At 47.2% G+C, this 13035-nt stretch overlaps 1 protein-coding gene across 1 annotated transcript in view; it reads right to left on the minus strand.

Annotated features, from left to right (window-relative positions):
- Window positions 1-13035, minus strand: part of UBE3D (ubiquitin protein ligase E3D) — a 493536-nt gene that overhangs the window by 309066 nt on the left and 171435 nt on the right. Inside the window, exon 5 of the mRNA XM_063916895.1 lies at window positions 8953-9022. Within this exon, the coding sequence (XP_063772965.1) occupies window positions 8953-9022 (70 nt within the window). The remainder of the gene's footprint in view (window positions 1-8952; window positions 9023-13035) is intronic.

Genomic DNA, 13035 nt, shown 5'->3' on the forward strand with positions numbered 1-13035 from the left:
CTAACAAAAGTCTGCAATGACCTCCATGATGCCAAATCTAAGGGCCACTACTCTCTGCTTATTCTTCTTGACCTCTCTGATGATTTTGACACTGTGGACCACCCTCTCCTTCTGCAAATCCTTCACTGCATTGGTCTGCGTGATACTGCCCTCTCTTGGCTGTCTTCCTACCTCTCTGACTGTTTATTCTCTGTCTCCTCTCATGACTCCACCTCCCCCTCACTTCCACTAACTGTAGATGTCCCCCAAGGTTCGGTTCTTGGTCCTCTCCTTTTCTCTCTCTATACGTCCTCATTAAGTGAGCTCATTAGTTCTTTTGACTTCCAATATCATCTCTATGCTGATGATACTCAAATCAACCTTTCCTGCCCGGAACTCTCCCCCACTCTCCTCACTCCAACTGTCTCTCTACTATCTCTTCTTGGATGTCCCAGCGCTTTCTTAAACGTAACATGTCTAAGACTGAGTTGATCATCTTCCCTCCTTCCCGCATAACCTCACCTCCCACAATTTCATTATCTATTGATGGCACTACTACCTCCTCTAACCCCCAAGGGCGTTGTCTTAGAGTAATCCTTAACTCCTCCCTCTCCTTCAAACCACACATTCAGCACCAATCACAAACCTGCTGTTTTCATCTGAAAAATATTTCCAGGATCAGACCCTTTCTGACCCAGGATGCTACTAAGACCTGTCACTGGCCTAGACTGATGGTGTTGTGAACTCGGGGATTCTTCCGATGGGTGGGAAGAGGAACCACAACTGAGCCGGAAAAGGGGTGGCCTAATATAGGATTTCCTCATACAGGACACTGACAGTGGAGTTTGATGAAATATAGAAGAACTTTATTGCAGGGAAAAACAACTTAAAGTCATATGTCTAAGAGGAATAAATGAGGGAATGTCCAGACCCACTGAAGGGTTCTGTGAGCAATGATGACTGAGGAAACTGTAGGTGATGCTTAAAAGTTACTGATAACTTGAGGAGCTTGTAAATGATGATTAAAGGCACAGATGGATAAAGAACTTGTGAGCGGAGGTGAAGACACTGGTAAATTGAAGAACTTAAGTGCAGAGGTTTAGGACGCTGATGATTTGAGGAACTTAAGTGCAGTGGTTTAAGACGCTGTTGATTTGTAGAACTTGTGATCGGTGACTGAGACGCTGATGATGTGAAGAACTGAAGTGCAGGGGTTTAAGACGCTGTTGAATTGTAGAACTTGTGAACGGAGACTGAGATGCTGTTGATGTGAAGAACTGAAATGCAGGGGTTTGAGACGCTGTTGATTTGTAGAACTTGTGATCTGTGACTGAGACGCTGATGATGTGAAGAACTGAAGTGCAGGGGTTTAAGACGCTGGTGACTCGTAGAACTTGAGAACGGTGATTTAGGCCCGCAGACCACGCTGATTCCTAGGAGCACTGGTGACTGGACCGCAGAGAGATATACCGGACGCTGAATACACTGGAACCGGTGCAGAGAACTGGCAGCTAGAAATGCCGGAGACACTGGAGTACAACTGCAGAGATCCTTGCCGGGAACAAGAGCGCTGGCATCTACGTCAGGGAAAGACGATACTCAGGCACTGAAGCTCTGTCCGGCGTCTGACTTTGTATTCCCCGCCACCGCTGGATTGGCGGAGCAGTCTGATGACGTCACCTGCCCCCCGTCCACGTGATGCCGGGTGTCATGGCGGCGCCCATGCCCCAGAGAACCGCCGGGAGCCGCGCCAGCCAGACGCCGGAGCCCGTGGCCCACCGAAGGCAGAGGCCGCAACACCGACCAGCAGACATGCAGGGGTAAGCGCGGCGAACGCCGCCTCTGGTGTGTGACAGTACCCCCTCCTCCAGGAGTGGCCCCCGGACACTTTTCAGGTTTTGTTGGATGTCTGGAATGGAACATCCGCACCAGTCGAGGAGCCGTAACCTCAGTAGCTTTGACCCAGCTCTTTTCCTCGTGGCCAAAACCTTTCCATTCCACCAAATACTGTAGATTCTTGTGAAGATAGCGAGAATCAAGAATAGCTTTTATCTCAAAGTCCGTACCCTCTTCAGACTCTGTAGAGGTTGGCCTTGGGGACTTGGAATGAAACCGGTTCAAAACAAGAGGGCGAAGAAGAGAGACATGGAAGGAATTTGGTATTCGGAGATGGGAAGGCAATCCCAATTTGCAGAACACCGGATTCAAGACTTGTAACACGGGGTAAGGACCAATGAACCTTGGAGCGAACTTCATAGTGGGCACCTTTAAACGGAGATTGCGGGTAGAGAGCCATACCCTGTCACCAACCTTGTATTGAGGAGCTGCCCGTCGCTTCCTATCCGCAAAGAACTTATAGCGGCCAGAAACTCTCTTGAGGTTGGCATGAACTCGGCTCCAGATTTGGCTGAAATGACGGAGAGTAGAGGCTGCAGCAGGAACTTCTTCTGGAGGACAAATGGGTAATTCTGGAACTTGGGGATGAAATCCATAATTAATGAAAAATGGAGACTCACCAGTCGAGGAATGATATAGATGATTATGGGCGAACTCAGCCCAAGGCAACAACTCCACCCAGTTATCTTGTGAGGGGGAGAGGTAAACACGGAGAAAAGTCTCTAAATCTTGATTGACATGTTCAGTTTGCCCATTGGTCTGTGGATGGTAAGCGGATGAAAACTTGAGTTTTATTTGTAGGGCCGTGCAGAGAGCTCTCCAGAATCTTGCCGTAAACTGTACCCCTCGATCAGAGACTATTTCCAGAGGTAACCCGTGCAGGCGGAAGTGTTCCCGAATGAATAACAAAGCCAACTTAGAAGCTGATGGTAATCCGGTCAACGGAACAAAATGTGCCATCTTATAGAATCGGTCGATGATCACCCAGAGGGTGTTATGACCCTTAGAGAGAGGCAGTTCAGTAACAAAGTCCATAGAAATATGAGTCCAAGGCCTCTTAGGAATGGACAATGGGTGCAACAACCCCGCAGGAGGCAGACGAAGAATTTTGTGCTGAGCACATTGAGGACACGAGTTAACATACTCTTGAACGTCCTTCTTCATAGTGTCCCACCAGTAAGATCTTCGTAGAAATTCCTACATCTTCTGAGCTGCAGGATGGCCAGAAAACTTGGAAATGTGAGCCCACTGCAACAATCTTGGAAGAAATTTAGCTGGCACCGACTTTCTTCCAGGAGGAGGACCCAACGTGGTGGGAGCCGCAGAAATAGATACTGGACTGAGGATCAACGCCTTTTCAACGGAATTCTCCTCATCCGAAGCCATTAAAGAACGGGATAGGGCATCCGCCTTGGTGTTAAGAGTTCCAGCCCGGTACTTAATGACAAACGAAAATCGGGCAAAGAAGAGCGCCCATCTTGCTTGACGGGGATTCAAGCACTGGGCCGTCTTGAGATACAGCAAATTCTTGTGATCCGTAAAAATCGTAATTAGGTGTTTAGCACCTTCCAAAAGATATCTCCATTCTTCCAAGGCAGATTTTATTGCCAACAGCTTTGTCTCCAATGGTGTAATTTAGTTCAGCAGGAGAGAACTTGCGAGAATGGAAACCACAAGGATGTAACTTCCCATCTGGAGCGTACTGCGAAAGTACGGCACCAATGCCTACTGTAGAAGCATCAACCTCCAGAAAGAATGGTTTTTGAAAGTCTGGTTGCTGAAGTACCGGAGCGGTCATAAAGGCTGCCTTCAACTGAGCGAACGCTGCTACAGCTTCAGAGGACCAATGGCTTGGGTCAGCCCCCTTCTTGGTTAGGGCAGTAATAGGCGCCACGATAGTAGAGAAACCCATTATGAATTTCCGGTAGTAATTTGCGAACCCTAGAAATCGTTGCACTGCTTTCAAGGAAAGAGGCTGAGTCCAGTCCCGAATAGCAGAAAGTTTCTCCGGATCCATACGCAACTCCGTGCCTGAAATAATGTAACCCAGAAATGAAATAGAGGGGACCTCAAAGGTGCACTTAGAAATCTTGCCATAAAGATGGTTCTCTCGCAACCGAAGGAGTACCTCCTTAACTTGTATTCTGTGCTCAATGAGATTCTTTGAAAATATCAGAATGTCATCCAAATATACCACTACATTTAGGTATAACATGTCCCGAAAGACTCCATTAATAAATCCCTGGAAGACGGCGGGGGCGTTGCTGAGGCCAAACGGCATTACCAGGTACTCATAATGCCCGTCCCTAGTATTGAAGGCCGTCTTCCATTCGTCCCCTTGTCGGATACGTATCAAGTTATAAGCTCCCCTTAAATCGAGCTTAGTGAAGACTCGAGCTCCGCGAACTCTATCAAAAAGCTCCGTGATGAGTGGCAGAGGATAATTATTCTTAATGGTGACTTCATTTAGACCACGATAGTCGATACATGGCCTCAGGCCTCCGTCTTTTTTCTTCACAAAGAAGAAGCCTGCTCCCGCTGGGGAAGCAGAGGGGCGGATGAATCCCTTCTGCAGATTAGACTTGATATATTCTGACGTGGCTTGTGTCTCAGGTACTGACAAAGGATAGGTGCGACCTCGAGGTGGCATTTTCCCCGGAATGAGCTCAATAGGACAGTCCCAGGGTCTATGCGGTGGTAACTTATCGGCCGCCTGTTCCGAGAACACATCTGTAAATTCCCGATAAGCCTCAGGAATGAGCTCTTCGTCCAACTTGGGACGAAACACGAAGCGGGTAGACAGGAATAAGACAATTCGAGTGACAGAATGGACTCCAAGAAATTATCTGTGTCGACCTCCAGTCGACGTGAGGGTTGTGAAGCTTGAGCCAGGGAAGACCGAGGACGAGATCGTGAGGCATCTCCTGAATCACAAGGAACTCCAGATGTTCTTGGTGCAAAGCTCCCACTTGCAGCTTGATTGGCATAGTACGACTTGTAATCAGAGCATTAGGAATTTGGGCACCATTAATAGCAGTTATCGTAATAGGTCATTCGACCGACTGTAACTTCAAACCCAGATTCTGGGCGCAGGAAAGGGAAATAAAATTCCCCGCAGCTCCTGAGTCCAACAGTGCATTAACAGTTTTGACTTCAGACTCAGAAGACAGAGATACAGAGAGTAGACAGTCCACTGCCGGAGAAGATTGAGAAACAACCCCTAGCTTTACTTCTCCAGAACAAGCTAGGACTGCCCGTTTCCCGGGCGAGACTTGCAGGACTTGAGAAAATGATCCGCGGCTCCACAGTAGAGGCAGTGTCTACCCTCACGCTCTTCTGGGGACAGCCGAGACCGATTAATCTGCATGGGTTCGTCTGGACTTGAATTAACTGTTTGCTTAGAAGGAAGAGATCGGAGTCTCGACCGGTCTGACAGACTACGTTCACCACCTCGTTCTTGCATGCGAAGATCCACCTTTACACAGAGTGAGATCAACTGTTCCAAGGAATCTGGCAGATCTCTAGTAATCAATTCGTCTTTTAAGCGATCCGAGAGCCCGTTCCAAAAAGCAGCCCGAAGGGCATCATTATTCCAGCTCAGTTCAGAAGCTATAGTTTGAAAGTGAATTACATACTGTCCCACTGTACGAGAGCCTTGTCGAACTCGGAGCAAATCAGCTGAGGCAGCAGTCGTCCTACCGGACTCATCAAAGATCCTTTGGAATGACGCAATGAAGTTGGTATAACTAGAAACTAACGGATCTGATCGCTCCCATAACGGTGACACCCACTCCAACGCTGAACCCTCAAGCAAAGAGATAACGTATGCCACTTTTGACCGATCAGTAGGGAAGTTATGCGAGAGGAGTTCGAAATGTACCTCACACTGATTGAGGAATCCACGGCAATTTTTCGGATTCCCGTTATAACGAGGAGGAGTGGGAAGCTAAAGGCGTGACCTGGTTCCAGACAAGGAGGGAACACTGCCAGAGACAACCACTGGAGCGGATACTGGAACTGGAGCTGAAACCACTAAAGCCAGCGAAGTCTGGATTTGATCCAGCTGGCCAGATAATTCCTGGAGATAATGCATCACCTGATTCTGTGCTGTTTCCTGACTCTGTACTCGGGAAACCAGGTCCTGCATGGTACTTGCCTCTGGGTTCCGATTCCCCGGGTCCATGGGGCCTGAGTATACTGTCACTGGCCTAGACTGAGGGTGTTGTGAACTCGGGGATTCTTCCGATGGTTGGGAAGAGGAACCACAACTGAGCCGGAAAAGGGGTGGCCTAATATAGGATTTCCTCATACACGACGCTGACAGTGGAGTTTGATGAAATATAGAAGAACTTTATTGCAGGGAAAAACAACTTAAAGTCATATGTCTAAGAGGAATTAATGAGGGAATGTCCAGACCCACTGAAGGGTTTTGTGAGCAATGATGACTGAGGAAACTGTAGGTGATGCTTAAAAGTTACTGATAACTTGAGGAGCTTGTAAATGATGATTAAAGGCACAGATGGATAAAGAACTTGTGAGCGGAGGTGAAGACACTGGTAAATTGAAGAACTTAAGTGCAGAGGTTTAGGACGCTGATGATTTGAGGAACTTAAGTGCAGTGGTTTAAGACGCTGTTGATTTGTAGGACTTGTGAACGGTGACTGAGACGCTGATGATGTGAAGAACTGAAGTGCAGGGGTTTAAGACGCTGTTGAATTGTAGAACTTGTGAATGAAGACTGAGACGCTGTTGATGTGAAGAACTGAAATGCAGGGGTTTGAGACGCTGTTGATTTGTAGAACTTGTGATCGGTGACTGAGACGCTGATGATGTGAAGAACTGAAGTGCAGGGGTTTAAGACGCTGGTGACTCGTAGAACTTGAGAACGGTGATTTAGGCCCGCAGACCACGCTGACTCCTAGGAGCACTGGTGACTGGACCGCAGAGAGATATACCGGCTGCTGAATACACTGGAACCGGTGCAGAGAACTGGCAGCTAGAAATGCCGGAGACACTGGAGTACAACTGCAGAGATCCTTGCCGGGAACAAGAGCGCTGGCATCTACGTCAGGGAAAGACGATACTCAGGCACTGAAGCTCTGTCCGGCGTCTGACTTTGTATTCCCCGCCACCGCTGGATTGGCGGAGCAGTCTGATGACGTCACCTGCCCCCCGTCCACGTGATGTCGGGTGTTATGGCGTCGCCCATGCCCCAGAGAACCGCCGGGAGCCGCGCCACCCAGACGCCGGAGCCCGTGGCCCACCGAAGGCAGAGGCCGCAACACCGACCAGCAGAAACGCAGGGGTAAGCGCGGCGAACGCCGCCTCTGGTGTGTGACAAGACCATTATCTACTCACTGGTCATCTCCAGACTTGACTACTGTAATCTCCTCCTGACTGGCATCCCTAATACCTCTCTCCACTTCAATCTATCCTCAATGCTGCTGTCCAGCTCATCTTCCTCACCAAATGCACTACGTCCACCTCCCCTCTCCCAAAAGCCCTCCACTGGCTTCCCTTCCCTTACAGAATCTTTTTAAAGCTTCTCACACTCACTTACAAAGCCCTCACCCACTCCTCTCCTATTTACATCTCTGCTAATGCACGCCGACTCTCCTGTCTTCTGATTACTTCCTCCCACTCCTATCTCCAAGATTTTTCAAGTGCTGCTCTGTTTCTCTGGAATTTCCTACCTCTCGCGCTCAGAGTCTCCACCTCTCTACAACACTTCACACGGGCTCTCAAGACCACTTCTTCACCAAACCCAGCTGTCTCTCATCCTAAGTACTCTGTTCAATGCTCTCTGTGTCACCCCTGTCTGTCTAACCCTCCGCTTTAGAATGTAAGCTCTCATGAGTAGGGCCCTCTTCCCTCATATGCTTATCCTTTTCTTACTTTAATAATCTTCAACTGCACCAAATCCAACAGTGTTCTGCCACCTGATACTTATTCCAGTGTCATCTGCTGATGTAGTTATGTTTATTTACACTGTACTTGTCCTATATTGTTGTCAACTGTAAGGTGCTATTTTCCTGTTTTATTTGTTAATGTATTCTGTAATTGGGCACTGCAGAACCCTTATGGCGCCATATAAATAAAGGATAATAATAATAATAATAATAATATACAGTATATAACGGCCTAAGCTGCACTAGAAAGATTAACCACCAAAATTTACTTGATCACTATGGATAACACCAATTTTATGCCTTTCAACGAGTTGATAAATACCCCTCAAATACTGCATGAGAGCTAAGTGATGCTTTTTTCTGCCAGTCATGGGGGCGGAATCCTATTAGCTGCGGTGAGTTACTGCAGCTAAAGGATTTCCCCTGGGGCTATCTTATTAGCCCTGTAAGCTGACACTTATCAGGGATTCTCTGGCACGCAAAGCAGAATCCCAGAAAAGCAGCCCCAGGAAACCCGTTATAGGACGCGAACACATGGGTCCGTGAGTTTATCCTGGATCCTATGTTTTATCAGCAGTTAACAGGAGAGTTACTGCACAGTAAAAACTGGCTGTAATTGGATAGCCCGATAGAGTTATCGGGCTAAAAAGCCTGTTATTACCGTGTGGTAACTCACCGCACCTAATAGGATACCACCGAGAGATTCATGAAACATGACAAACAGATACTGAAACACACACACACACAAAAAAAGATTATAGAAATAATATACACTCTGCAAAATCAGAATAATACAGAAAGAGACTACAAGACTGGAACCTACAAATGTACTGGAAATATAATCTGGGTCAGCAATGCCCTTGACAATGAAAGTGTGACTCTTCTTGCTTCATTCGAAATTCAATGCATTGATCAATCATTCCAGCAGCACTCTCTGGGGTTTAATTTAGAAATAATGAGTCATTTAGAAAAGGTATGCAATGTACACTACTGTAACAAGAGGAAGTACCTTAGCATTACAGGAGTAGGAAAACTTTTCCTTATCTTTCCTTCACAATACAACAGGTTTTGTAAGAAATAGCTGCAAGTGTCCATAAATACAAAGCAAAACGCGTCTTAGATACTTTTATTGTCAGGATAGCATTAGAGTTGTTTCTGGTTTACATACCTGATGACACAGTCTCTCCCAGTATTGCTTTGCAACGCTTGCAAACGACTTTGGTATTTTCCTTTGATTTCTGCAAGCCAGAAAAAATGTCACTTAAATGTCACCTTCCACGTTTAGTAAGTGAATGTATAATTTTATATATCCTCTCTGGAGGGCAGACAACTTTATTTTGCTTTGCCTTTAATGTTGACATTCAGCATCATCTATCTTTTTGAGAGCACACTTATCCAAGCTTGCCAAATGACAGAGGCATAAGAATGTAACACTAATATAATGGCAATGAAACTGGCTTGTGTTCAAGTGATTCGCAACATGTGAACACCTAGATTTAGGCCATAGTTGGATGGGGCTGGGTATATAAGTTAGATCCCCCAATTTTCCAATACCAGCCCGGGCTAAGAAGTCCAGGGCTGGTTACAGATTTGAGTGGACCCCACACATTTATTTTTAATTTAAATTATTTAGTTGCTTCTAGCAGTGTCTAACTGGTGTCTCTCACAGGCCGGATTCTAGCAGGGTCTGAGACGCAGACGGGCTTTTAGCAGCCATCGTCTTTCAGTACAGACTGTGCTATTTTATTTGAAATGTTGACATTTTGACCCTATCAACATTTTCCCTGTGTGTACATTTTAATGGTCTTATTTATAACCCTGTTGACAATTTGACCATGTCAACATTTTAGTATTAACATTTTGACTAAAGATAGTTACACACTGGCGTGACAGGGATTCGTTCCGACATAGCCCCTACACACTGGGGCGACTTTAATGAAGGATGGAATGACCATGTTCCGTCCTTCATTAAGCTACCACAAACATAAATCAAACCAAGTGTCTGTCGCATGCGACCGCGGGAGCGGGCAGTCCTGGGTACACACTGAGAGATGTAAGCGACATGTCGCTCTGATACCCAGCTTAAGTTTGGACTGTCTCAATTTAGACTACATTCCACTGGGTGGACCAGCACTGTGCTGGTTAAATACAAATAAAACCTTACTGTGATCTCACAAGCATCTATGAAAAAGGGCGAGTTCATTTAGCTGCAAACATTACTATAGTGCTGCATAAATTCTGGTACAGGTATAACATACAGTATACATTGTGTCAGGCATTTGCTAAACATCATATCAGATACAGAAAGTATGGAAAATTATTCATATAGGCGTTACATAGTATGTTATACACATAATATAACACAACATATAGCTAGGGGACACTTAAAATGTGTGTACTTTTCTATTAAATACTTTTGTGGAATAAGGAGATTTATGATAGACTTACCATTGTAAAATCTCTTTCTGCGAGGTTCATTGGTTCCACAGGGAAAATATTGGAGTGTAGAGATGGATCTTGATCCAGGCACCAACAGGCTAAAGCTTTAGACTGTCCCAGGATGCATTGGGGCCTCCTCTATAACCCCGCCTCCAGGCACTGTGAGCTCAGTTTCGTTAAACTGTCCAATGCAGGAGCAGGTAAAAGAGAAGGCAGATGTTAGTCACATAGGGGCAGATGTATTAATCCTGGAGAAGTGATAAAGTGGAAGGTGATAAAGCACCAGCAAGCCAACTCCTAACTGTCATTTTTCAAACCCAGCCTGTGACATGACAGTTAGGATCTGATTGGCTGGTACTTTATCACCATGCAATTTATCACTTCACCAGGCTTAATAAATCTGCCCCATAGAACCACATTCTCACGACAGGAGAAGGGACTAGCGGCTAATGGCATACAAACCCATAGAAGCTAAGTGCGTCAAGGTGGGTGCCCTGTGGAACCAATGTACCTCACAGAAAGAGATTTAACCATGGTAAGTCTACCATAAATCTACTTTTCTGCAGCTGGGTACATTGGTTTCCATAGGGAAAACATCAGGGATGTCCTAACGCAGTTTCTCATGGGAGGGGATGCGCCGTAGCGGGTATGAGAACCCAGCGTCCAAAGGAAACATCCTGGGAGGCAGAAGTATCAAAGGCATAGAACCTAATGAACGTGTTCACTGAGGACCACGTAGCCGCCTTGCACAATTGTTCAGCGGACACGCTTCGGCAGGCCTCCAAAGAAGGTCCAACAGACCGAGCAGAATTGGCTTTAATAGCAACAGGAGCTGGAAGACCAGCCTGCGTATATGCTTGTGCAATCACCATTCTAATCCATCTGGCCAATATTTGCTTGTTTGCAGGCCAGCCACGTTTGTGAAAACCAAAAAGTAGAAAAAGGTTATCTGACCTCCTAATACAGGCAGTCCTTTCCACGTACCGTATATACTCGAGTATAAGTCGACCCGAATATAAGCCGAGATACCTAATTTTACCACAAAAAAATGGGAAAAATGACTGACTCGAGTATAAGCCTAGGGTGGGAAATGTACGGTGTCAGGGGTGTTCATGCTCAGGGTGTCATGCTCGTTGCCAGGGGTTTCATGCGGTAGGTGTTATGCTTGTTGCCAGGGGGTAATGCTTGTTGCTAGGGTTGTGCCCCCAGTGCCACATATGCCCCCAGTAACAGATATCCCCCCACAGTGCCAGATAAAAACATGCTGCCGTTGCTTTGCCCCCAGTAGTTATGCCCCTTCTTTGCCCCCAGTAGTTGTGCCCCTCTTTCTTTGCCCCCAGTAGTTGTGCCCCCTTTCATTGCCCCCAGTAGTTGTGCCCCCTTTCATTGCCCCCAGTAGTTGTGCCTCCTTCTTTCTTTGCCCCCTGTTGCAGTGCCCCCTTCTTTCTTTGCCCCCTGTTGCAGTGCCCCCTTCTTTCTTTGCCCCCTGTTGCAGTGCCCCATTCTTTCTTTGCCCCCTGTTGCAGTGCCCCCTTCTTTCTTTGCCCCCTGTTGCAGTGCCCCCGTCGCCGCTTACAAACACACAAACATACACAAAAACAATACTTACCACTGCCCCGCTCCTGCTTCCCGACCGCTTCTTCTGCTGCTGCGCTGCTCCGCTCCGTCCGTCCGCTCGCTCCGTCCGGCCGCACGCTCCGTCCGGCCGCCGCTCTGTGCGGCCGCCCGCTCCCCTGCACCCGATCATCTCTATGGGAGAGACGTCATGACGTCTCTCCCATAGCAACGCGCACAGACACTAGAGGTCAATAATGACCTCTAGTGTCTGTCCTGGAGCCGGCTGCAGCGGACGCCCACACAGCCCACGGCGTCTGCTGCAGCCATTGACTCGAGTATAAGCCGAGGGGGGCTTTTTCAGCACAGAAAAATGTGCTGAAAAAGTCGGCTTATACTCGAGTATATACGGTATATATGAAGAGCCTGTACCACATCCAATGACCGCTCTTTGGAGGACAAACCAGAAGAGATAAAAGCCGGAACCACAATCTCTTGGTTAAGATGGAAAGATGACACCACCTTAGGTAGATAACCAGGGTGAGTTCTAGAACTGCACGGTCACGGTGAAAAATCAGAAAGGGTGGACGACAGGATAAAGCGCCTAAGTCTGACACCCTCCTGGCAGAGGCAATAGCCAATAGGAACAGGACCTTGACCGTAAGCCATTTAAGGTCCACTGACTCAAGAGGTTCAAATGGAGACTCTTGCAGGGCATTCAGGACCACAGACAGATCCCATGGAGCCACAGGAGGGACATAGGGAGGCTGAATCCGTAAAACACCCTGAGTGAAAGTATGAACGTCAGTAATAGACGCAATTTTTCTCTGAAACCACATCGACAAGGCAGAGATATGAACTTTGAGGGAGGCCAGATGAAGGTCTAAATCCAGGCCTTGTTGTAGAAAAGCCAGAAGTCTGGAAGTACTGAATTTGTAAGCATCGTAATTCTTAGCAACACACCAGGCGAAGTAAGAATTCCAGACCCTGTAATAAATCCGCGCAGATGCCGGTTTGTGGGCCTTCAGCAAAGGTAGATAACAGCCTCGGATAATCCTTTGGCCCTCAGGAGTGAAGCTTCAAGAGCCACGCCATCAAAGCCAGTCTGGCCAGGTCTGGGTTGACACAAGGGCCCTGAAAGAGGAGGACTGGGCACTGAGGAAGTAGAAGAGGACGCTCTATCGACAGACCCTGTAGGTCTGAGAACCAATGCCGTCTTGGCCACGCTGGAGCGACTAGAAGTAGTATTCCTCCTTCT

The sequence above is a fragment of the Pseudophryne corroboree genome, chromosome 4, assembly GCF_028390025.1.
Source record: "Pseudophryne corroboree isolate aPseCor3 chromosome 4, aPseCor3.hap2, whole genome shotgun sequence".
NCBI classification, from domain to species: domain Eukaryota; kingdom Metazoa; phylum Chordata; class Amphibia; order Anura; family Myobatrachidae; genus Pseudophryne; species Pseudophryne corroboree.